At 44.7% G+C, this 26,743-nt stretch overlaps 1 protein-coding gene across 4 annotated transcripts in view; it reads right to left on the reverse strand.

Moving 5' to 3' along the window:
* Positions 1-307: 307 nt before the first annotated feature.
* Abcc5 (ATP binding cassette subfamily C member 5) overlaps positions 308-26,743 on the reverse strand; it is a 77,335-nt gene continuing 50,899 nt past the window's right edge. For all 4 annotated transcript variants that reach the window (XM_055624909.1, XM_055624910.1, XM_055624911.1 and 1 more), the window contains 13 exons: positions 26,207-26,391; positions 25,600-25,746; positions 25,248-25,377; positions 23,770-23,923; positions 23,561-23,689; positions 21,226-21,412; positions 20,291-20,380; positions 18,291-18,480; positions 11,373-11,532; positions 7,632-7,710; positions 6,090-6,203; positions 5,279-5,443; positions 308-1,713 (listed from right to left, as the gene is read on the reverse strand). In XM_055624909.1, the coding sequence (XP_055480884.1) occupies positions 1,612-1,713; positions 5,279-5,443; positions 6,090-6,203; positions 7,632-7,710; positions 11,373-11,532; positions 18,291-18,480; positions 20,291-20,380; positions 21,226-21,412; positions 23,561-23,689; positions 23,770-23,923; positions 25,248-25,377; positions 25,600-25,746; positions 26,207-26,391 (1,832 nt within the window). In that variant the 3' untranslated portion in view covers positions 308-1,611. The remainder of the gene's footprint in view (positions 1,714-5,278; positions 5,444-6,089; positions 6,204-7,631; positions 7,711-11,372; positions 11,533-18,290; positions 18,481-20,290; positions 20,381-21,225; positions 21,413-23,560; positions 23,690-23,769; positions 23,924-25,247; positions 25,378-25,599; positions 25,747-26,206; positions 26,392-26,743) is intronic.

Genomic DNA, 26,743 nt, shown 5'->3' on the forward strand with positions numbered 1-26,743 from the left:
ATATCCTCTTAGTTGGCTACTTGATTTAAACATACACAGAACTTCCCACCTTGGCTTGCTCGCTCTTCACACTCTCGGACTTCTTACGGCAGCGTGGGTGCTTCATTTGGTGATTATCTGGAGACATGCAGGCTGTAGTGACAGTCCCATCACACCCAACTCGGGTATGAGGGCCTCATGGCCCTTGCAGTCAACCCTTTGCAGATGTAATTTTCTCATCAGATATTAGGATCCAGGGCTCTGGTTCTACATAGTCATTCAAAAACATATCACTCCCTTCCCAGACAACTATTTTATACAACAAGAGTTTTACAAATCCAAAATAATTTTATTCACTTTTTCAGATTTTTTTGCTTTCATAAGGTGTTTAGCAAACATGCTAAGGCGACAGAATGTCTAGTTGGTCATGACATGCAACGCTGACCACTTGAATGATGATAGTGGCAACCACACCCACCCAAGCTACGGGCCCCAGAGCACAAAGGGGGTCTGCAGAAACACACTGAACCACACAGCAATCAGCAACCTGAGGTAGGTCTCTTTACAGTACAAAAAACTTCTATACCAGTGTGAGACACTGATTAGCAAGAGCTGCTGAGGGGTGCAGGCTTTGCAGAGGAGACTGAAGTGAGGAAGAACGGACCCCACACTCCTGAGCCCTGTCACTGAACTCTGGATGTGTGGGGTCAGGCAAAAAAAAAAAAAAAAAATGCCACCTACAACAGCAGCAGTGGACCCCAGGGCTGGGAGCCAACTGGCCGAAGAGCTCGGGAGCTCTATGGTGGCCAGCGTCAGGAACCTGAAGCATGGGACGCCAGGAGCAGACTGGATCTTGCTTAGAAACAACAGCAGAAGGAGGAAGGCAGAAAGAAACTCTCCCCTCTGGAGAACGCTGGGGTTCTCATTCCTGAGAGGAAAAAGGGGCGAGGCTTTGCCCCACTGCTCTGACATAGACAGGAAGTGACACCAGGATAGGAAAGCAGGAGCCCTGAGAATTCACGGTGCTCTGCATGGCCTCCTGCAGCCCAGCTACAGGGGTTCCCACTGGGGAGTCCATGGAGCAGGCTATGGAGGGCCCACTGCTGCTGTGTGGCTCCCTCTGGACACCCAGAGAGCCCAGCACCGTGAAACGACCAGCTAGAGAGGAAGCACTGCCTTTCCTACAGCTAAGAGCAAAATGAGATCTCTAGTGCAGTCAGCTGTACAAAAACGATAGAAATGAATGTGCACTGCTGTTAGCACAGTGCTCGCTTTAATAGAAAATAAACTGCTTACATTTTTACTGTAAATATAGGCTATATACAGAATTATATATAGACATAGCTACACATATAAAGCTTCATTATAGGCCACTGATACATTTATAGTAATGGTTCCCTGAACCTCTTAAGAGTGCAATTAAGAACAAAAACTAAATTTCATTTAAGTGAATAGGGAATAAATACAATAATCAAAATATGACTTTCCCTAAAAGTGAAACACAGCTAATCCTGAACTGTTGTGTAAGAGATAAAACTGGGAAAGGCAAGGTTTCAGCAGGACAGGATGAAGGGCCCAAACCAGGAAGAGAATGGCAATGCTCTGAGGAGGAGACTTCACAGATGGGAGGAGTCAGCCCTTGACAGCCACCTTGTTCTCTGCAGCAGCAAACATGGCATAGAACCTGGAACTGTCATTGGACAGAAGGACCGATGGGGTGTCAAACTCCACCACCTGCAAAAAAGGAGACACGTCAGGGTGTGATTCCGGGATGGTCTCATGGGCTCAGAGGATGCACTGCTCAGCAACAGCGCCCTGGGAAGCGATGGAGGACAGCTGAGCTGACCCACGGTATACAGGGAAGACATCCTAGCCCTCTCATCTTGGGAATAAAGAAACTCAATAGGTATAGTGCTATAATATAAACGATGGAGGAACTACAGCTCAGGTTAAGGACAAGTTGATCTGACTGTAATCAGAAGAGGAAGAATCAGGGTGCCTAGTTGGCAGAGAGAAAAAGGGAGCAAGGAGTCAACACGCCAACTGTCACTCCTGTGATGGGCTTTGTGCAGCAGCAGAGTCCTGCTGCATACGAATGAAGAATCACCTCAGCACTGCCTTCTGTTACAGCAGCCATAACCTGCCTTAGCTTTTCCTGTCTCATTTGCCTACATCAGCGGTTGTCAACCTTCCTAACACTGCACCCTTCAAGACAGTTCCTCGTGTCCTGGTGACTCCCAACCTTAAGATGACTCCACTTCTATTTCATAACTGTAATTTTGCTACTGTTATGAATAGTAATGTAAGTATCATCTGATATGTGACCCAAAGGGGCTACGGCCCACAGGCTGCGAATTGCTGACCTAGAACAAATGCTGGTTTCACGGTGATGGCCAGAGAGATGGCAGGGATCTGTCTCAGTGCTCCCAGCAAAGGGCAGCCTGCTAATGGAGAGGAGCATAAGGAGAAAGTCTATTCTGTAGACATGGTGGCGAGGTGTAATGGTGGTTGCCAGAGATGGTACCTTGTGTGTGGAGAGGAAAGGCAAACACTGGCTGCAGGGCCTGGGATGGCCAAGCTGCAGGCCAGACACAGCCTACTGCCCTTGAGGCTGACAAACGCCCTTCCCCGGGTTTGTCTAAGTCTATAAAAAAGCATCTGTTTCACCTGTGTGTTAATGATGTAAGAAAACTGCTAGGACGTGACAGTGATTTACAACGCTGTCTCATCTCAGGCAGGCTGCTGGTCGTGGTGGCAATGGTGTGTAGATGACCTGCAATCTTGGTTTTGCCTTTATATTTGTGTACTCTTTAACAGTAATAACTTGGAAAAGTAATACTAATAAGAACGGCACACGGTATCTACCTTTGCTGAATGTCTCTGCTGGTACTGTGTTTAGCGCCCTAAGTCTCGCCACTCAGCTTGGGCTCAAACCTCAAGACCAAGAGGGACAAAGAATGCTAACTGCTGGGCTGGAGAGATGGCTCAGTTGTTAAGAGCACTGGCTGCTCGGCCAGAGGACCTGGGTTCAATTCCCAGTACCCACATGGCAGCTCACAACTGTCTGTAACTCCAATTCCAGGGGATCTGATACCCTTAAATGGACATACATGCAGGCAAAACACCAAAGCACATTAAAAAAAAAAAAAAAAAAAAGAATGCTAACTGCTTTCAGGCAAGGAGACCAAGGCTCAGAAACTGGACCTCCACAGTCACAGGGAGTAAATTATTTCATTAACAAGGAAAAAGCAATCAAGGGAAAGGAAGATAGAGTTTCTTTTAATTTTTTGAGACAGAGCCTCATATCCTGCAGGCCGGACTATATGACTCAGTGTTGTCTACACAGGCGCCGCGTAGACAACATGCCTACTTTATGAATCAAACCAGGCTTGTGATGCTAGGCAAGCTTCTTACTATCTCGCTGCCCAAGGGTTCCTCATAAAGAACTGATCACTCCAGGACCAACACGGTGGCATTCGCCTTGATCCCATCATGCTCCAGGCAAAGGCAGAAGAATCTCTGAGCTTAAAACCAGCCTGATCTCCATAGTAAAACCCTGCCTTAAAAACAAAATAAAACCTTATTAAAACCCAGCTTGCCCTGGGGACAAAATAGTTTGCTTATGAGTCTTAAAAAAAATTTTCCCAGGTTTTCTCAGTTCCTTCAAACTTTAAAAAAGTTGTGTTCTATTTAAATATCTATACACACAGTAATGGGACTGTGTATCAACTGTTTGACAGAATATCAGCACTAGAACAAGGACAGTGCCCTGGCTAGTTTTATGTCAATGTGATACAAGCTAAAGTCACATGAGAGGATGGAACCTCAATAGAGAAAATGCCTCCATAAGATGGGGCTGAAGGTAAGCCTGAAGGGCATTTTCTTAATTAGTGATTGATGCTGGAGGGCTCAGCCCATGTGGCTAGTGTCATCCCTGGGCTGGTGGTCCTGAGTTCTATAAGAAAGCAGGATGAGCAAGCCACTGGGAGCAAGCCAGTAAGCAGCACCTCTCCATGGCCTCTGCCTCAGCTCCTGCCTCCAGGTTCCTGCCCTGCTTGAGCTCCCATCCTGACTTCCTTCAGGGATGAACAGTGCTATTTAGAAGCGTAAGCCCCTCCCCAACTTGCTTTTGGTCACAGTGTTTCATCACAGCAATAGTGACCTAAGTCACAGAAAATTAATGTTAAAATGATCTCAATATAAGGAAAAAATTTACTTTCTTAACTCAGCTTCCAAGATTAGATAAGACCCCCTTATCAATGGCTCAATATGACCTATAAACCAAGAGACAATGTGGTATTGGGAGTCATCAGTCTGAGTTCAGTGCCAACTCCTCTACCTTCTGTGGCCCCAAGGGAGCTAAAACTCCTGTGCCTTGGAATCTTCATCTATAACACACATGAAAGGAATGCTCTCTGCTCTTTTGCAGCTGTGAGGAATTACTGAATGCTGAAAGCTGAAAACGAGATATAGCTCACTGAGCACTGACCACCCCACAGCCTAAACACTCAGTAGAAGCAGATATTTTATAATATGTATCTACTATATTGTATTTTATAATATGCATCTATTATAACATTATATATATTATATATATCTAATATAACATAATATTATATTATATAAGAAGCCCAGTAACCCACTGTACATGGTACATTTCATACACAAAAAGTCCACATAACTATACTTAACAGCTAGCTACTGTGCAAAGAACTATAACAGTGAGCGCTAGTGGGGACCCGAAGGTGAAGGAGACTGAGTCCCTTTCTTAGAGAGCTTACAGGGCCTCTCCAGGGAAGCAGTGTATCATACAGAAGAGGTGAAAGGTCTACAATGGATAGATAGGCAAGGCCCCAGGGACATAAGTCATGTCCTCCTTCAGGGCCAGGCAGGCTTTAAGCTAGCACATGGAATGGTCTGTGTACAGCAAAAGTGAGAAAGCACAGAGGACCTCTAAGGCAATGGCATCTGAGCATGAAGTGAAGAAGGCTGGGATTGAACCAGACCATGCGGAGTGTGGAGAAACTGGATGAGGAGTTGGGTGCCATTGCATGGTAGGAAAAAGCAAACCCAGGGTGGCCCTGGCCTATGTCACTGCTTACAAGCCACAGAAGTCATGAAAGCATCTCCCAGGATGTAAGAACCTGTCCAATCAACACGAACCAGGACTAAGCCGCTATGGCTGCTTTGTGAATGCCCAGGAACATGAAGGTGGCAGGCAGCCTCTCACCAATGGGAGCCTCTTTTCCTCCCACACAAAGTCCCGTGCCACTCAAAAGCTCCCACAAGAGGCTAATACCTGTCCCTGAGCCAGCACCATAATCCTATCAGAGCCCAGAACTGTGTGGAGGCGATGGGCAATGGTGAGCATGGTGCAGTCTGCAAACGCTTCCCGGATGGTCTCTTGAATCAGCAAGTCTGTCTCCGTGTCCATAGCAGCTGTGGCTTCATCTAAAATCAGAATCTGCCAGGGAAGGAGAGGGCAAACAGCTCCAATTATTTCCTAAGCATCTTATTAACCTCAGTTTACTGAAATGCATTTCAGTATTTAAATCCTATACTGTACTATTTCTTCTTAGTAGGTTCACACCTGTATGTGAAATGGCCTTTGCTTAGAATTCACGTAACTCATGCAGCCGTGACCTAATCAAACACTCCAGCTTTCTCTGTGACCATCATGTGTGGATTAGCTTTTCTGGACCTTTCCTTTCCTGTTTGTGGAATGAGGAGTTCATGAGGGTTCCACCTGATGAGGTCTCCTGCAGGCTTTAATCTGCTGGGTCTGTACTTCTACAGCAACCCCTTAGCCTGAAACAAAGTTGTTCTTGAATTCCAAAGGCTTGGGGGACATTAAAAAACAAAATAAAGGAGGCGCTATGAGGAATGTGCTCAAAATATAGTACCTACACATGCAAAAGCTTGAAGAAAAAAGTTGAAACACAGATCCCTCGAACCAGTGTGCCAAGTGGTGTTAAGATTAATTTAGAAACTGCTGCTCAGAAAGTGTCACTGGGCAAAAAGCCTGAGCCTAGCGCTCTGGGCAGGCTGCATCCCAGGCCAGCTCCTCCCGCCTCTCTACACCCCAAGCCACCTGCATGTGTGCACCTCACCTTACAGTGACGCAGCAGGGCCCTGGCTATACACAGCAGCTGCCGTTCTCCCACTGAGAAGTTGTCCCCATTCTCCATCACTTCAGATTCAAGTTTCAGAGGTAGCTGGGCAATCTAGAAAGAGATCAGAGGTGAGAAGTGTAGGGATAGGAATCAAACCTTTCCGAAATCTAGCGGTTGTGGTGGCTCACACAGTAATCCAGCACTTGGGGGGCTAAGCCAGGAAGTTCAAGTCAGCAGGAGTTACACAGTGAGACCCTATCTAAACCCACCCCACTCCACCCCTGAAAAGAAAGAAATATCCTGAAACAGAGGAAGAGTTACTCTGGTGTAAAGGACCTATGTGGTCACACATGTACCAGGACCTATATTTTCTAAGGCAGTTCATGATAGTAATATGTGATTCTGTTACTGTCATATCATGAAAATACCCAAGAAATGTAAGATCCCATTGGAGAGTGGCTGCTTAGTATAGTTTTGCAGAAAATGGGGTCCCACTCCCAAAGTCTAAAGCCTGGCCTACACTGGCAGCCTTTTCTTTTTCTAAGCATCATGGAACCTCTTCTTCGTATGAAATTGAGGCTACTCTATGTAAGATGGAAGCAAGGCTCATCTAACTGATTGGGGCAGTGAATGCTGAACTTGGGCTACAGTGATCCCTCCACTCAAGACCAGTGGTGCCCATCTGCAGACTGGCAAGGGTCTCCTAGGTTGCTCCATGACATCTCTGATCTATGGTACATTGCATGTTACTGAACCAGCAATAAATTATAGATCTTTTGTGTATATGTGGATGTTACACTACTGATAGAAATTACTAAGTTCTGACTAGCCATCATTCATATATTCTCAGTCAATGGACACTATGGGGACAATATGGCCATGAGCAGTATTTATAAGTAGGGCTGAGAGACCAACTTTAACATTTTGTTTATTACATTTGTGTGTGTGTGTGTGTGTGTGTGTGTGTGTGTGTGTGTGTGTGCGCGCGTGTGCGAGAGAGAGAGAGAGAGAGAAGGAAAGAGAGACACAGAGAGAGAGAGAGATACTGCGGGTATCTCAGACACTTGTGGAAATTGGTTCTCTCCTTTTTCCATGTCACCCTGGAATTTGAATTCAGTGGTTAGCGACTTGGTGGCACCTTTACCAGCTAAGCATCTCACTGGATGAGACACTGACTTTGGCAAACATGTGATATTCTTGTGAAACTCCTGCATAAAAGTATTCTTTAAAAAAAAAAAAAAAAAAAAAAAAAAAGCCGGGCGTGGTGCATCTCTTTAATCCCAGCACTCAGGAGGTAGAGGAGGGTAGATCTCTGTGAGTTCAAGGCCAGCCTGGTCCACAGAGTGAGCCCCAGGACAGCCAGGACTACAAGAGAAACCCTCTCTCAAAAAAACCAAAACCAAAAGCAAACACATTTTTGCACAGACACGCTGGAGTTGGGGGAAGGATGGCTGCTGGTGAGAAGACGCCAGCAGAATGAGCAGCACGCCACGTTCCCAGCCTAAGGATTCGAGCACAGCCCTCCCTCAGTTCACTTACACACTCCTTCATGTGCGTTCTCTCTAGGGCATCCCAGATCTGGTCTTCCGTGTACTGGTTGAAAGGGTCCAGGTTTGATCTAAGGGGAAGTATAATAGAAACTGTTCAGAGGCCAATGCTTAACTTACCACTTTTTTGTTTGTTTGTTTTTTGAGACAGGGCTTTTCTGGCTGTCCTTTAACTTGCTCTGTCAACCAGGCTGGCCTTGAACTCATGATCTGCCTTTGTCTGCCTCTCAAGTGCTGGATTAAAGGTGTGTGCCACCACCAACTGGAAACAAACTACATTTCAGTGGCTGTCTGTGGTCAAAGAACACACTGAAAACTGGATTACCATTCTGAAGATCACAGGACAGCATAACCTAAAGTTTATCATTTTTATTACTCAAGTAACAAAGTTAGCTGTAAAAGTTTATAAATACAAATATAAAAACACAATGGAGAAAGAAGGTGGTGCAACTCCTGTAATCCCATCACTTGGGAGGCAGAGGCAGGCTTCTTTGAGTTCGAGGCCAGCCTGGTCTACAAAGCAAGTCCAACCAAAACCACAGAGAAACCCTTTCTCAAAAAAAAAAAAAAAAAAAAAAAAAAAAAAAAAAAAAAAAAAAAAAAACATTATCTTTTAATCACTTCGAATAACACCTAGAAACATATTTTTTCAGATATCTCTCTTTATGTACAAATGTAGAAAAATGTCTTCTGTTTACTGATTCCTCCCAGATCCAACTCTCTTCACAATGAGCCAAGTATATCCTTAAAAAAAACAAAAACAAAAACAAAAAACAAACCATCAAGTACAATTTGTGTTACCCATATACTCTTGGATGCAGACTCTACTAGAGAATGATCGCCCAGCAGCTCCTTTGCTGGGAGTGGGACTTCATGCCCACCTACCCTCTCTGAACTGGAATTTGGTCTGGTTTGAGCTTGCCCGGGTCTTGTCATGCTCTGTCAACTGCTGTGATCTGTTGTGTAACTACCCTGCTGTGTTCAGAAAACATTGTTTCTTGTAATCACCCTCTGGCTCTTAACGATCTTTCTGCCTCTTTTGAGTCCACAATGATCCCTGAGCCTTGGGAGGAGGGGCTGTGAAATAGAAGTCTCAGTTAGGGCTGATCATTCCACAGTCTTATTCTCTGCACCTTGACCAGTTGTGAGTCTCTTCGTTAATCACCATCTACGGCAAACAGAAACTTCTCTGCTGAGGAGAAACTTGGATTAATCTCTGGGTATAATGATGAGTCATTAGACATCAGTTTAATATATGTCCATTTAGGACAGTAATAATAGATTCTCCTCTAGGGCCTATGATCAATCGAGCCACAGGTTCTTGGAAGCAATAAAGATGCCATGTATAGGTTTGAACTTGTGGAGCAGCCCTGAAATACAGTCAGAAACTGGTTGGTTATTCCATGATATTAGTGCCACTACTGCACCAGTGGGCATGTCTTGCCTAACCAGTCATTGGCATAGTTCACAGGGTAAAACTGGTGATTCCTTTTCTCCTCCAGTAGCATGTTCTGTGACTCAAGCGTGTAGTGCCCTCAGCAACAGGGTCTTACAGTCAGGTTCTGGAGGGTAATCAAGAGGAGCTGCAAAGTCCATCATGTTCTTTTTTGCTTCTTCATGTGGGGAGGTATGGGATCTCACCTGTCAACATCTCCAAAAGACATTCCATTCCTGGCACTGACAATTGACTTGTTAGCCTCTGGTGTCCAGTACTGGCATTTTGCCATGGTACAGGCAAATCCACGTTTTGTGTATGTATGTATTTTAGGAAGTTTCTCCAGCAGCTTCCATATTTTTTTGAACTGCTAGCCATCTCTCTCCATCCTTCGCTGCTTCATTATTATTCCTTCTTTTTCCCATTATTACTCTTTAATCCTCTGTACCGCTGCACTTTATCTCCCCTCTCTTGAAACATCCCCCTCCACTTAATTTCCTGATCTCCATGGGTATTTCTAATAAAATACACATATCCGGAGACTCAAAGCTGGCATCCACAAATAAGAAAAATACCTATGACCTTCATCTTTCTAAGTATAGGTTATCTCATTCAGAATGACTTCTTCCAGCTCTACCCTTTACCTATAAATTTTATATACATTTTTTAGATTCTTTTATTTATTATTTATATAGTATTGTGCCTGTATGTGTGTCTGCATGCCAGAAGAGGACAACAGATCTAGACAGGTGATGAGCTACTATGTGGTAAGCTGGGAATTGAACTCAGGACCTTTGGAAGAAGAGCCAGTGTTCTTAACCTCTGAGCCATTTCTCCAGCCCCATATAAAAATTTTTAAAGTTATTTTATTTGATTGGTATTTTGCTTACATGTACATCTGTACGCTATGTACATGCCTGGTAACCATGAGGGCCAGGAGAGAGTGCTGATCTGGAACTGGAGTTAGAGACACTTGGAAAGCCACCATGCTGGTGCTTAGAATTGAACCTGGATCCTCTGGAAGAGTAGACAGTGTTCTTAACCACTGAGCAATCTCTTTCCAGCTCAATTTCATTTTTCTGAATAGTTGAATAATATTCTGTCATGCAAATGTATCATATCCATTTATCATCTGATGGATATCTAAGCTGTTTTCTAGAGTTAATCAAGCAGCAATGAATGTGGATGAGTGAGTTTCTCAGCCTTCTATTTTGTCTTTTGAGAAGTCTGTTTAGTTCCATGCCCCATTTTTGTTGTTGTTGTTATGTTTTGTTTTGAGACAGACCTGAAACTCAGAGCTCCACCTACCTCTGCCACTCAAGTGCTGGGATTAAAGCTGTGAGCTACCATGCTCAGCTCCATGTCCCACTTTTTAAAATGAGTTATTTGTTTTCTTGATGTTTCTTTTTTTTTTTTTTTTTAAGTTCTAGAAACTAACACTCTGTCATATGTATAGCTCGTTGTAGTGGAAGTTTTGGTTTCTCTGTAAACTCAGTTATATTACGTAAATATGTTTTTGTTTTAACCCTAAATGTGGGATTTTAGTTGGGCTTTAGTTTGACCACGGCAGTTAGTTGTCTAGTGCGGGGCATGGATTTTGCCAGCTGGTAACGGCCTTCCTCTCAGCACAGAGGGGAGTGGTCTAGGGCTCTGAGGATATAAATATGAGAGCCCAAAAAGAGAATGTGTGGCATGCAGTGTTTGCACGTGGCATGTAGCAGTTTGGAGAGACCAGAGAGGTGGACAGTGTGGACAGATGGAAAGAAACGCTTCTGCTCAGGGCACAGCGGCTTAGAGACTACGTGTGGTGTTTGCTGTTGTAGTGATTAGGTATGACCCTAAAAGAACCCACAAGCCTCTACCTGGGGCCCAGCTGACCACCTGCTCCCTCCCCTGGGCTCTCTACTGCCCTAAGAATGGAGTGGAACACAGAGCTACCATTTGTCCAGGTGGTTCTTATCATCGACCAGGCTTGGAACTTACATTATGTTTGTGAATTTATTCAACCTACACCACAACAGGCCTTCAAAGTACCCACAGTTTAGGGGTGAGAAAACAGGCTTAGAGTTAAGAGTTCATGGGACAGAAATCTGAGTCAAAATCTCTCTAGTCTCTGGACCCCCTGTGGCAGAGCCTTGCTAAGATACCTGGTTAATTAATTACCATGTATAGCAGAAGCTGCCTCATCTCTGTAATAGGAACCAGAAAATCATGGGAAACACTAGACCCAACGACATGGGATTTCCACCCCAGGTGATGGTTCTGGCATCACCCAGTCCTAAGAGGCTAGGTTCTCACCTGACAGTGCCACTGAACAGTACGGGCTCCTGAGGAATGATGGACAGCTTGCTTCGGAGGTCGGCCAGGCCGATGTCACTGATTCTCACTCCATCAATCTTGATACAGCCTCCAGATAACTCCACCAGACGGAAGAGGGCCATCCCCAGAGAGGACTTCCCTGGGGAGTCAGCAGAGGCAGAGCAGAGAAAGATACAACTGGCTTATTGTGATGGCCATCGTCAACCTGGCTACATGTGGAAACAACTAAAACTGAAGAGCCGGGCACGTAGGTGAGGGCATTTCTTGACTGGATCCTTTGAGGTCTGAAGACCTAAACCTGGGCCACGCCTTTTGGTGGCAGCCCATATAACAGGCATGGAAGAAGGGAGCTTTTGCTTTTTGTCAGCTTGCCCTCCTTCTCCATGGCTAGCTCTTCTATCCTGCTATTAGGGCACTCCTTTGCCTGTGTCAAAACCTACTTCTTAAGGAATTCCACGTAGACTGGTGGCCACCTGAGACATACAGCCTTGTGGTCTGAACAACTACCAGGTTCTTGGCCTTTCTGTCATTTCAGCCATTGCTGGACTAGGCAGACCACAGCTTATGCCACTCTTAACTAAGTCCTATACACACAGATATCCACACCATCAGCTCTGCTCCATTAGTGAACTCTAACCAGTGCAGTCTGGTACCAGGAGTGGTTCTAGAGAAATAAAATTATAAGGCAATTTTTTAAGTATCTGGAATAGGATTTGCAATCTATCAATACTTAGTTACTGAAGGCCTTCCTAGAGGGCATGGAGAGTGCTAAAAATCCATGATGTGAATTATTCGAACAACTTGCTAAATTTGTGTTACCTCCACCACCGCACTCTATACCCATACTTTCCACATCTTCTTCCAGGGTCTTGGTGAGACCTCTGACCACTTCAGCCATGCCTTTTCTGCAACCCAGCAGGTCTATCCTGGGTCCTATAAACAGTCAGCAGCCTAGTCTAGGGTCAAAATCCTCCTAACCTATCCCCCAAACCACAGGACCCTCCCTCATCATATTCAACCTTTCTGCACAGACCTATCTACCCCCGCACTGTTGGCTGGGAACAGGAAGCACATCTTTTGTACCAAGGCAGTCTCTTCCGCCTGCCTAATTTCCTTCAACCCAAGCAATTTCCAACCTCTAGACTGAACCAACATCTTCTCTTCTCCCTGACCCTGTCCATCTATAACAAACTCAGAATAAAATGACCAAGAAGGTCCACATGCCCAAATCTCATCACAATATGAATACCAACAACATAAAAAAATCAAGTCAGTATCTTCTCCCCAAAACTTACCAGTTCTATAGAAATGCTTGCTAATTACAATTATCCAGGTGAACTTCAGGACACAAAACATAAAAGAACAACCATAAACCTCATTAAAGAATGAAACCAAGAAAAAAGAACCTAAGGAGACTACACTAAACACTTGAGTGAAACCCAAAAAAACAGACATAAAGCTGATGGAAATGACAGAAACTATCTAAAACTTGAGAACAGAATTCAATCAGGACATAGAAATGTTGCTCAAGCTGAAATGAAGATGGAATTGAAAAACCCCAAAGCACCACTAAAAGATGCAAAAGAAAAAAAAAAAAGCAGAGTAAGTCTGCCAGAAGACAGACTATCAGTTCTTAAAGATAAAATAGAGGATCTAGACCAAATGATCTGTTCTCCTGCAGGAACAAAATCCATCTATCTGCAGCCTACAAGAAACACATCTTAACTTTAAACACAGGCATTGCCTTACAGTGAAAAGATGATGGAAGTACTCCAATCAAAATGGGTTTAGGAAGCAATAAGACATCACTAGCTTAATAGCTGACAAAACAGACTTCAAACTAAAACTAATCAGAAGAGGTAAAAAACAGGACACTTCTCCTAACCAAGGGGACTGGTAACCAAGACGGTATCACTATCCTAAACATGTGCATCAAACATCAGTGTTTAAAAAAATCTACTACTGGATTTAAAGACACAGATGAACACCAATCTATTAATAGTAGGTGATTTCGATACTTAAATAAACTTCCTGGAACTACATGAAAATGAAAATACAACACAACAAAACCTCTGGGACACACTCAATAGTCCTAAAATGGAAATTTGTACTTCAAAGAATCTACACTAAAAACTTAGAAAGTACACAAATGGCTTACTGATGCAATTCAAAAAGTTAGAAAAACATCCAGGTGTGGTGGTGCATGTCTTTAATCCCAGCACTCAGGGAGGCAGAGGCAGGCAGATTGCTGTGACTTCAAGGCCAGCCTGGTCTACAAAGTGAGTCTAGGACAGCCAAGGCTACACTGAGAAATCCTGTCTTGAACCCAAACCCCCCAAATTACGAAAAAGAACAAACCAAACCCAATTCTAGCTACCTCACTCACACAACACACTCCAAGGATAAATACTGTCATCACATGACTGTCTTAACGTTCTTTGCCATCTATTAAGCTTTATCATGGCTCCTTAGATCAAGCTTCCTCTGAGGTACACTAACTGTTGTCCCATCTTCATTGTCCCTTTTTCCAACCACAAAACACTTAGGGTGGTTGATGCCTCTAAACCTTCAACAGCAGTTTAGGTGACTTCTCAAAGGGTACTAATGGACCATCCAACTCATCCCTCTTCTTGGTACTCTGGACATTTTTCTGGGACTGTGATGCCTAAACTGGGGTGTCAACTTGACTACATCTGGAACTAAAGTCCAAAAGTGGAGGGTTCACCTCTGAGGAACTTTTGCTTAATTTAAACAGGAAGATCCCCTTCTAACCTGGATCTTTGAGGCAGGAAGACAAACCTTTAATCCAGATCTTGAGTAAGAAAACACACCCTTAAACTAGATTAAATCTAGGCTACGTCTTCTGCTAGAGACCTATATATTATATAGTAATGACATAGAAGAGGGAAGTGCTCTCTTTTGCTTGCTTTCCCTCACCTCCCTAGCAAGTCCATTCCTTCACTGGCATTGATCTACTTCTTCGGGACTCCAGCATATCCTGAAGATCAGCTGAGACATCCAGCCTTGTGGACTGAACCACTACTGGATTCTTGGACTCTCTGTTCACAGCCAACCATTGTTGGATTAGCTGGACCAAAGCTTGCAAGTCATTCTAATAAATCCCTTTCTATAAAGACTCTCTATACTACTGAGATTCATTTTATAAATTCTGCTACTTTACAGAACCCTGATTAACTCAGGAACTCAGAACTAAAATAGCTAGGCTAAAGGCTTCTCTGCATCAATTAACTTTCTGTCTCACTAGCTCTCAAAGACCCTTAAAGAAACTTCAGATCTGCTTAACATCCTTCAGGATCAACTTGCTTCTTTGGCTGCTGGGGTACTCCAAAAGTAAAGGGGACTAGATCTGACTACTGCTATGGATGGGATCTGTGCCCTCATCCAGAAACAAAGATGCTTCACATAATATTTTGCCCTGTCTTTTAAACTTTTTAATGACATTCTTCCTGGATCAAATCACTGCCGTTACTAGTTCCACATTAGGAAAATGGCTTCACTGGCTAGGTCCCTTACAGTGTCCCCTAATATCTGGTCTTACCTTGCTCTTTTAGCCCCTGTCTAATTGACTATTTTCAAAAGTTTCTCCAGGAGGGCATGAACACAACTGCTTATTCCACCACAGCAACAAGTTAAAACTCTCCTCCTGCTACATGAAGTCACCCTGACCTATTCCCCCACCCCGCCATATCCTAAAGACAGACCCCAACACCCAATTTTGTCCTTCCTCAGCAGGAAACAGCCAAATGAACATAGCATCCCCTCTTCCTTTTGATGCCCTCTGGATCTGGCTAATAACCCAGAAACCTCAGGTGAGCTCAAAGACTCCAGAGAAGTTTGCAGATGATAACATCTACAGGCAGAAGTTTCTGATGTGGAGATTAAATACCTCCATTGGTATTTACAACACCGAGACTGTAGGAGAACAGATCTGCAGATGGAATCTTCCAATCCAAACTTCCCCTTTTCTGCCTATGGAACACCAAGCCCGCTACACCTGTGCACACACTCTCCACTCCTGCCAAGAGGCAGCTGCCCTTCACTGCTCTCATAGAATGACCATCCTTCTCAGGTCAGCCTCTTTCTTTTCTTTTCAGGTTACCTCGATCAATTCTAATACAACCACCTGTACATTTGAAGCATTTCATCAATCCTCTTTCCTTATGGTAAGTACACATACCATACCTCTTTCCTTCCTGTTTAAATTAAGCAAAAGTTCCGCAGAGGTGAACCCTTAGAGTTTGGAGATGGGGCTGCTGAAACGGATGAATTAAGCTGCATGGGTTTAACAGGGCCCAAGAATAGCAGGGGCCAGGTAGCAGTACTAATTGACAAGGTGAGTGTAGTTATCGTAATAGGCAGCATAGGCAAAGCCATGTCCAGAATGGCCTGACTTGTGGGCAGGACAGGCAAAGTGACTTATGATGACATGACTCTTCCAGACCTTTGGCACTACCTAATCAATCATGGTGTTTCTAAGTATGATACAGATAAGAAGCATTTTTATTTGATCTGTGTAAGCAGAAAAATCTGCATAAATGAAAGGAAGGCTAAACTGGATCACAACCGCAAGAAATCTTGGTCTATAAACCAATTTACAGACTGGAGCCAGTTAACAGACCCAGAACCCCTTGAATAAGGTATGGCCAGGGCCCATGATGAGAAGAAAATAAATCCAAGCAAATTGAAGGGCCTTCTACCTCAGTGGCACTTCTAGCAGTCCCGCAGTGTGGGGCATGCAGTTATATTCCTTCCCAGATGAAAGGTAAACTATTGCACTGGCTCCTCCCACCACCAAGAAAGAAGCACAATGCTTAGTGGGTACGGTGTTTTGAGTGAGAAGGCCCCATAGGCTCATGTCTGAATACCTGGTCCCCAGCTAGTGGAACTATTTGGGAAGATTTAGGAGGTGTGACTTGTTGGAGGAGGTGTGTCACTGGAGGCAGGCTTTGGGGCAAACGCCCACAGCACTCCCAGTTGGCTCTCTCTGCCTTGTGTTTGTGGATCAGGACATAAAGCTCTCAGCTACTGCTCTACCACCATGCCTGCCCACCTTGGCCATGCTCCCACCAGGATGGACATGGATTCACCCTCTGAAACCGTAAGCCCCAATAAACTGTTTCTTCTATAAGTTGCCTTGGTTGTAGTGTCTCTTCACAGCAACAGAAAAGTAACTAGGACAGTGGGCCTATTTGGATTCTGGAGACATCACATTCCTTCCTTATTTGGGTATGTTACTCCAGCCCTTATACCAAGTGACTCAGAAAGCTTTGAGTAGCGCCTGGAAGAGGAGAAGGCTCTTCAACAGATCCAGGGTGCTGAGCTTCCACTGGAACTATATGATCCAACAGACCTGATGGTACTTGTCAGGGGCAGACAGGAATGCTGTTTGGAGCCTTTGGCATTCTGTTAGTGAATCACAGAGGAGCCCCTTGGCATTTTGGAGCAAAGCTCTACCATCATCTGTAGACAACTGTTCTCCCTTGGAAACAATCCTTGGTCTCCTATGGGGCCTTAGTAGAAAATGTACATTTGGCTATGGGCCACATTACTATGCAACTGAGCTGTGCATCATGAGGTGGGTATTATTTGACCCACCAAAACATGAGGTAGGATGTGAACAGTAGCCATCCATTATTGTTGGAGGTTGGTCTGGTGCTCTGTACACAAATGCTAAATTTTGAGCCCCAATATTTGGTTGTAGTCCAAATGAGTGTATTCTCACATATACCAGTCTCTGTTGTATAAACTTTGCTCCTTAATTATCTCTGATTGGTTAATAAGGAAGGCTGGACAGCCTGTAACTGGGCAGAAGAGAAGTAGGAGGGACTTGGGTTCCCAGGCTTAGGGTTCTCAGGTAAGGACCATAGGTGGAAGAGAAGAGAAGGAAGGAGAAAGTTGGAGAGAAATACCGTGGCATGATGGAGCAGCTCCAGCCCAGACAGGACAACTATTTGGCAAGTAACTTGGGGAGCATAGCTGGGAGGTAGCCAGACCACCTTAGAAAATTAGTTTAAATCATACCTGCCCAGTTATTATGCTTAAAGTTTGTTTAAATAAACCAACAGGAAGTGCCAACTGGAAGTGATTGCACCTTGGTAGGTTCCTTTTAATCCCAGCACTTGAGAGGCAGAGGCAGGCAGATCTCTGTGAGTTCAAGGCCAGCCTGGTCTTCAAAGTGAGTTCCAGGAAAGCCAGGGCTACACAAAGACAAAGATGCTAGTATAAATAAAATAAAAATAAAAAAAGAAAGAAAGAAAAGAAAAACAAGCTCCTTATCTATAATTGTCCAAGCCTCTGGCAAATAGGAGGCAGCAGTAGATCCTACAAAGGAAGGCCCGAGAATTCTTCACGTATTTTGACTGCAAGACTATTCAAGAAAAATTGGTAATGGTTCAATTCTCTACAGGCTTGGGATGGTTAAATATAAATTATGGTACATCCATTAAATAGAACAGTATATTACATCACATAACAATTGTTAAGTAACACGGCAAAACACTGATGGTTCTAAAAGAAGGCCACAGAACTGGTGTATAAAATGGCCACACCTTTGTAAACATGTGTTAACAGAAAAACACTATCAAGAGACCCGCCAAAACGTCATCAGTGCTCATCTGCAGTAGTAATTCCATGTGCTTTCTTCTACTGTCTTTTGCCACGTGCTCCAAGTATTCTGTTCTGAGAACGTGATTGAGAATGCACTGCCTGTCCTAAGAGCAAGGCCAAAAGCAAACTTAGCTGGTTTCAGAAGGGCCTGAGACAATAATGACTTGTGTCTCAGGGGTTGGTTTGTAAAGATGAAAGCAATCTTTGACAAGCTCCTATGTGCTGACCAAAGATTAAATCTGGATAACTTCCAACCAGTGCAGTCCTTACCTGACCCTGTTCGTCCTACAATGCCAATCTTCTCCTTGGGCTTGATGGTGAAGGATACTTTCTTAAGGACCAGAGGGAGATTTTCCCGGTATCTCATTTCTGCATTCTCAAAGGTTACTTCTCCCTCCTGGGGCCAGTCAGGAGGAGGAGCCTTGTTCTTGATTCTGGCAGGTGCTTCCAAAGAGAGAGTCTGAGGAGAGAGAGTGTGCTTCAGATTCTTGTGGCCTAGCAAAGCTTACCGAAGAGGGCAAGCACAGCAGTCACGGCAGCTGACAACACTGGAATGGCCTGAGGAAAGTACTAAGGGTGGAACCCGAGGCCCTCCCATCACTCAACAAGTTTTCATTGGAATTCTCTGAAAATATTCCACTTGAAACAGAATTCCACCATCTGAACACCACTGGCTTGAATTAAAACTGAAGTAAGCTACTCAAGATTCACTGAACATCTAAATCTGATGGCCAGTCTAAGAAATACAGACTGAAGTTCCAGCTATGCCACTCTCAAGCCACCAGAGCACTGTGACCTACACAAGCCACCATGGCAGTGTGATCTGTAACAAGCCATTTCACCTTTCTGCATCTTAGTTACTCATTTACAGATTGTGCAGAACAAATCTGGCCCTGGGAACCCATTCCTGCTGCAAAAGGCTGTTATAACTTCCTTTGTAATGTTGTCATGCAGTCATCCCTTAAAATGTTTTAAAAATCCTCTGGCAAGTAGTCATTGACTTCATACCATTAATGTAAAGATCATCAAATTAGTATTTGGGGAGTGTGGGGGCTATGTGTATGTGCCTGTGTGTGTGTGTGCATGCACATACACATATGTGTGAGAGTGTATGTGTGTATCTGAGCATGTGTGCATGCATCTGCCAGCATGTTCATGCACGTGTAGGGGAATAAAGTCTGAGATTGTAATGGTGTAAATGCTGTGATTCTTAGGGTGCTTTACAAAACAGGTGACCTTGAGAAACAAGCAACCCTGAAAATTCCTGCCCCCACCCTTGCAATGTTTCTTTGTATATAAAATCACTTTAGAGTTCCAGAGAGAACACAAACAAAACACAACCTCAAGGCAAAGCTAAGAGGCTCCTGAGGAAGGGTAGAAAGAACAAGTATTCTCAGTAACACCCAAACCTACTTGTTTCTAAGTTGTGAATAATACAGATTAGAATTCACCAGTGAGCTTAAATACACAGAGCCTGGCTCCTACCCCAGACCAATGACATCAGTCTCCAGAAATGAGAGCCATGCCAATCTCTGCCAGAGGTTCAGTTAGGGATCCGGGTGGCCAACGTTGGCCAAGGACAACTAGACCATTCATACTTCAGAAACAGGACCCAAAGACCGCTGAGCTGAAACTGGCCTGAATGGCCCCTCCCTGAGGATACAGGTTATATTTGGGAATATATATGTATATACAGATCTTATATATTTTAACTACAACTGATTAAAAAGAGATGGTGAACTTGAAGGAGTGGGAAGAGGTGTGTATATATATATATATATATATATATATATATATATATATATATATATATATATATATATATGGGTCATGGAGGGAGGAAAGGGAAGGGGAACATAGAGGGAGAAAAGGGAAGGGCAACAATGAAGGGAAGAAAGGAAAGGAAAAATATTATAATTAAAACACAATCTCAAAAATAAACAAGTAAGAAAAATACATATAAAAACATGGTGTATGGTTTTAAACAGTGTAAGGGAACTGTTACATTAGCTTAACCGAAAGACAAGATTTCTGAATGTGTCACTGTTAACTCTAGAGAGCCACCAGTTAACATGAGTTCTCAACTAAACAGAACTTACAAATCTGTTAAGGAACTTTTATGGTGATCCCTTTTATATTCTAAGCATGTGGTTGAGACTGCTGATCCTCTTAGCAGGGCATGAGACAGGCAGAGAACAAAAGGTTCCTCCTCCCCAACATCCGTGACAGAAGGAACACAAGAACTCCAGCAAGGCCTGAGCCCTCCTGACCTTTATGTAGTGGTTGATCCTTTCAACCGAAGTGAAGCGTGCTTCTGTCTCAGAAGCCAGTCTAACTGTAAACTGGAAGAGTCCGGTTAGCTGAGAATGGGAAACAAAAACGGAGACTGTATCACACTGGGCAGAGGTTGGAACTTCCTGCACCTGCGGGGCCATGAACAGGGGGCTGCTGGAGCGCACACCTGGGGCCTGGAGTCAGGGCCCAGTGGTTTGCTTGCACTTATTACCTCACGCACTACCCTCATCACAGTGCACAGCACACAAAGGTGCACCATGCTCTTAGGTCACGTCACTGCACTCCTGGACCCAAAGGGCTTCCGGGAACACACATCTGAAGCTGGGTAACTTCTGAATCACTGACTTTAACTTCAGCCTGTTTGTGGCAACCACACAAATTCGTTTTGAGCTCTTTCAGGGCCTTTAATCATCCCTAGGGATGAGAAGGCTTAGTCTTATAACATCGCTGTAATACGAGGCCAGATAACATGTTTTTTTTTTTTTTTTCTTTTTTCCTTCTCTTCTTTCCTTTCTTCTTCTTCTTCTTTTTTTTTTTTTTTTTTGAGACAGGTCCCTACTTGGCTGTCCTGGAACTTGTTATGTAAACAAGGCTGACCGAAAATCATAGAGATCCAGTTGTCTCTGCCTCCCAACTGCTGGTACTGAAGGCATATATTTCTGTGCCAGGCCTGGTGGCAAACACCTTTAATCCTAACACTCACAAGGCTGAGGCAGGCAGATTTCTGAGTTCAAGGCTAGCCTGGTCTACATAGTGAGTTCCAGGACAAACAAGGCTACAAAATGAGGCTCTGTCTCAAAACAAACAAACAAGCAAACACATTTATCTACTATACACAGCATTTATTTTAATTCTAGAGTCTACTCCCCACCTCTCTTTCTAGTCATATGACCCCAGCCCAGACACTAACCTGCACGGCGTAAGAGATGGCCAGGCCAGCATAGGCTGGGGGAATCTGTCCGTGCATGAGAACAATCATCAGCCCAGTGGTGGTGATCAGGGCGATACTGATGAGGTCCAGCCGCACTGCCAGCCATCTCATTGCACAAGTGAACAAGAAAAAAGGAGCTTGGTTGTCATCCAGTAGCTCCTGATACCTGTGAGAAAAGATGGAATGACAAATGGATAAATAAAGTACCATACGACGGCACTCAGGGGCTGATGTCAGCTTCAGGACCTCAGAGTGGAGGGCAAGCACTTTCCGCTCGTCAACCAAAAGAATGGCCTGGAAGCTTCAGAAGCACAGGCCTTACATGAGAGGACACGGGTGCTCTGATGCCAGTTACCCTTTGAGAAACACTAACACCTACACTTGAGCTGTTGGGGAGGGCAGGTGTGGTGGCGCACGCCTTGAAGAGGTGGGGGCAGGTGGGTCTCTGTGAGGCTGAGGCCAGCCTGAACTCCTAAAGAGGGAGTTCCAGACCAGCCAGGCAACAGAGGGAGACTTTTTTTTTCCAGACAGGGTTTCTTTGTGTAGCACTGGCTGTTAAAACTTGCTCTGCAGACTCAAACTCACAAAGATCCTCCTGCCTCTGCCTCCCAAGTACTGGATTAAAGGTGTGCACCACTACCACTGAAATTAAGTCTTAAACAAACAAACAAAAACCCTAAAAAATCCTAGAGGCTGGAGAGATGGATCAGCACACTGTCCTTGCAGAAAAACTGGGCTTGGTTCTCAGTAACCCATAGGAAGCTCACAACCACATGAAGCTACACAGTTCCAAAGGACCCAATGCCCTCTTTTGGTCGCGTGCGGGTGCACGCTCACGCGCACACGCGCACACACGCACACACGGGCACACACACACACACACACAAACAAGTAAATAAATAACCTTTTTTTTAGAGCTAAAGACAGAAGAAACATCCACACATAAGAAGCATGGGCAAGGAGGCTGAATCCAAAGGCTGTGTTAAACTTTAGAAAAATATTTTAAGTCAGGGGTCATTTCCTCAAAGCAAGAGGGTTCAAGGGCAAGGAGCAGAGGCAATCCAAGGCCAGAAACATAAAACTCTGAGAGCAACTGTAGGGTCGCTGCTGCCTGTTCGGAAACACTACTGCAAAGGGAAACTGTTTCCAAAGGTGGCAGAGCCAAGAAGCCTGTGAGCTGGAGCACAGCAGCAGCAGCAAGAGAGGCAGCACCCCCCAAGGAGGGAGCATGGCACAGAGCCTCCATCACGGAGGCTCCACACAATGAACAGGCAGAGCTCTAGGGAGGAAGTTTTGCTAGGCTTAAAAACAAACAAACAAAACGCTCTTCCTCCTTACAGTAAAATATAAAATCTTCAGAAAAAAACGTAAGCTTCCAGACATTAACACTGTGCTACCCCTCTCCAAGAAAACACTTTGGAAGGCCTTTTCTAAATCTTCATTTTCCTCACCTCTTTTTTCTACCTTTTTTCATGTAAAATTACTTTTTTTTTTTTTTTCTTCCAGACAGGGTTTCTCTGTGTAGCCTTGGCTGTACTGGACACACTTTGTAGACCAGGCTAGCCTCAAACTCAGAAATCCACCTGCCTCTGACCACCTGAGTGCTGGGAATATAGGTGTGTGCCACTGTACCTGGAATGACTTAGATTTTACTTTAACAGGCAACACACACAATTCTGACAATTTCAGAAGGCTTTTCATCTGTGTGCATGTGAGCCTGTGAAGGCTTGAGAATCGTCCCTGACAACTCTTTCATCTTACTTACTGAGGCAGGGTCTCTCAATCAAACCTAGAGCTTGCCAACAGGGCTGGCCCACCTTATCAGCTCCCTCTGCGGATATTCTGTCTCAGCCTTTTTAGGCTGAAATTACAGGTGAGCTATACAGCATGCCCATCTGTCAACTACATGGGTTCTGGGCACCTCAGCCCCCAGTGCTCACACTTGTATAGTGAGTGCTATACAAAGTTTTAAAAGGCTTACTACAAAAAGTCAAGTATTTTTCTTACCAATTTCTGGGTATCTAGTTCCTCTTTCCACAGATAGCTCCAGTTTCTTACATATCCCTTCAGAGGTATACAAATGTACACAATCCTCAAAGGGCAGCGTGTCAGATATCCACATCTGTCTCCTGGTCTGTGTTTCTGTCTTTTTATTTTCTCAGAAGCAGTCTTAGCAAGTGGCTGAGTTTTAATCAGAGACAGTTCAGTTCCACCAGCAACAGCTTTTTGGATGAGCTTTCTGACCCCGAGCTCTAGCCTTGAACAGCCTCTTAAGGTTACTGTGACTGTCAATATGGCCCCCAACAACACTGACCTGTGTAGAAACTCCTGCCCGCGGTTATAGGCGTGGATGGTGGCGAGGCCCTGTATGCTGGACGTGATGTGGGAGAGGAAAGGAGACTGTGTGATGTTGTCCAGACGCTTCAACTCACGGATCAGAACCCTGTGAGGGACAGGCTCTGTGTCACAGCAGGAAACCAGCACCCATGGCCTCTACTCTAACCCTTCGTGCATCCTATTTACCTGGCGACAATGTGTAGAACTGAAAAGAGGATGAGCAGAGGCCCCACTGCCACAAGGAACCATGGGAAGACTCCTGCGATCATTCCAACACAGAAAAATACCAGGATCACATTCTGGATGAACATCTCCGCCTGGAATGGCAGGCGCACGTCCACTGCAGAGACCAAGAGAAAACAAGCTTCAGACTCTTGGAACCCACAAGCAAGGAAAATGCAAGTAAATAGTGATCTTCCTCCTCCATCCTCTCTCTCTGGTTTAGTTTTCCTTACTCCTCCTAAACACTTCTCCTCTACAAAGTATTGTATATGTATGTAAAACACTTGAAAATAACATGCAAAAAGGAAAGCAAAGATCATCTATGTTCTTACCAACACAACAAAAATTTAAACATGTGTGAGCCTTGAAGAAGTATACACAACCTTCAAAAGCGGTATCTTCACCCCCTTTTAAAAAAGATTTATTTATTATTTATACAGTATTCTACCTGCATGTGTGACTGCAGGCCAGAAGAGGGCACCAGATCTGACTATAGATGGTTGTGACCCACCACGTGGGTGCTGGGAATATAACTCAAGACCTTTGGAAAAACAGCCAGTGCCCTTAACCTCTGAGCCATCTCTCCAGCCCCTCTTCACCCCTTTCTTTGGGCAGAGGTATCTTCATGAAAACTACAGCTTTGTCATAAACACTGCTGGTATTTTTTTTTTTCCTTCTTTTTGAGACAGGATCCTAGTATAAAGCTCAAGATGGCCTCAAACTTGCAACCTTTCCACCTCAGACTCTGGTGCAAGGACTGAACCAACAGCTCTAGCTCACCATGTGTGCTCATGTCTGAATGTGCATGCGCAGTGTGCCTGTATGTACACAAGTAGTAACATGGTGTGCTCCAGTTCTGGTACTGAGTCTGCTCCCAGTTCCTCTTACTTTTGCCCATAACCTTACATGGCCTACTGGCCCTGAAACAAGGTCCTCCTGGGAAGCCAACCATTGTGCAGTAGATAAAAACTAACTTTGAGGTGAAAGGATCTGAGCCCAATTCCTAACCTGATCACCTAATAGCTGTATGATCTTGGGCAAGCTACTTGACCTTCTGTATACTCAATGGGTGAAACAACAGATGCCTCCCAGGGCTGTTGTGTGGGTTTTGACAGGGTTGTTTGTTGCAGGATGTAACCAGATTCTGGATGATGGAGAGCTCTGAGTTCTGGGGCAGACACAAGAAAGCCCATCAGACGCTGCAGGTGCATGCTGGGAGTGCAGACATCCCTCCTAAAGCCCCACTGCTAACTCAACCCTCAGACAAAACATCCATGAATGCCAGACTCTCTTCTCAGTCTCAGGAGAGACAAAGCTGCACCTTCTCTTTTTTTGGGGGGAGGGGGGTGGGAGGGGGGACAGAACCCAGGAAGTCTAGAGGCAGTGAGCACTGGTTGTACTCCAGAGCATAAGAGAAAAGAAAGGTTGCCAGTGAGTGATACCTTCATCCATGTCTTTGGAAAAGCGGTTGAGAATCCTGCCCGTTGGAGTAGTGTCAAAAAACTTCATGGGGCTCCGAAGAATCCTCCGGAAAAGCTCATCATGGAGCCGGGAGGAGGCTCTCAGTGTTCCCTGGGGAGCAGAGAAAAAAACGATCAGGCCCAGAGACCTGCGTACTCAAGGAAGGATCAATTCCTACTCCTACAGGTGACCAGTGTGCAGACAGCCATTCCCAATGCTGGGGGAGTACAAATGGTCAGAAGACACAGGTGACTCAGAGAAAGCTGAAGCTCTTTCAGCAGGCCCACACTATTGTGCACACACGCCACACCAAGCCCACCCACTGTGGTATACCTTAACAAAGACAACTCCTCGAATGGCTTTCAAGACTAGCATGACGACCATGGAGAGGGCATAGATGCTCGCGTAGTACTGCATGAAGGGATTGTCCTTCATGCTCTCGCTCACGGTGCTTCTGTTCCCTTGAGACACTGTGGTGTTCTGTTTGGAGGGAAGGTACCATGGGGTGAGGTTCCTGACATAGCTAGGTCACTTTCAGCTCAAGGAGAGAGCCATTGTAAGTGACCTGGGACCTGGTCGTGGCAAACACAAAGCAATCTTGCTGAGCACTTCTATTTCCAGTGGGTGAACAGAAAGAACCTGCCACTGTCCTACTTCCTGACTAGCTCTACTGCTTCTGGGTTGGTCAGCCTTTTTTTCTGTTCTGTGAGACTACATTAAGTATCCTTTCCCTGATCTGGGAACACTCCTGTTCACTGCTTTCTTTCCTTTAAATTACCTTCTAATTGATACATAAACAAAGTTACCCATATTACCAGGGTATCTATCCCATTATGTTTCTGGTGCTTCTTTTTAGTGAAAAGGATAGGAGTTTCCCTAAGGAAACTAGGGAGACAAGGCCACATCATCAGCCATAACTCTCAGTACTGAGTGATCTCACCCCACTTCCTTGCTTGATCCAGTAGCTCAACCACCAAGTGCTGAAGGCAGTGCTGCCCACATTCAGCATGAAAAGGACCATGATGACCAGGAAAGCCAAGGGACCCCCTGCGGCCTGGATGTAGACGCCATAGACTGACCAAGGCACAGAGCCTTGCCCTTTCTCCTCCACTTGCACGAGCTGCCCTAGGAAAGAAGAAAAAAAACATGACCTTAGAAGGGAAGAAAATGGAATTAAACTTTGTAGGAAGATGTGGGTTTGGTTGAGGCACTACACTGGCCCAAAAGACCCATCCATCACTGGGTTTAGTCACAGAAATCAGCTTAGTGGGCAGCAGGAAGACAAAGTTGGCCTGTACATAACTTAACTAGCTAAGCTATAGCCAAATAATGAGGTAATTGGGTAAGTTACTGCCAATTACATTGTTTTCTACTCTGGACTTCTTTCTATATGTGCTAGAGCACAGTGTTGGCAGGAGTTTTCAGAATTGGGGTTTGAAACAAGGTCCAACTGATCAATCATTGTTTTCCCCAAACG

This window comes from Psammomys obesus, unplaced genomic scaffold (genome assembly GCF_907164565.1).
Source record: "Psammomys obesus unplaced genomic scaffold, mPsaObe1.curated_primary_1811, whole genome shotgun sequence".
In the NCBI taxonomy this organism is placed as follows: Eukaryota; Metazoa; Chordata; class Mammalia; order Rodentia; family Muridae; genus Psammomys; species Psammomys obesus.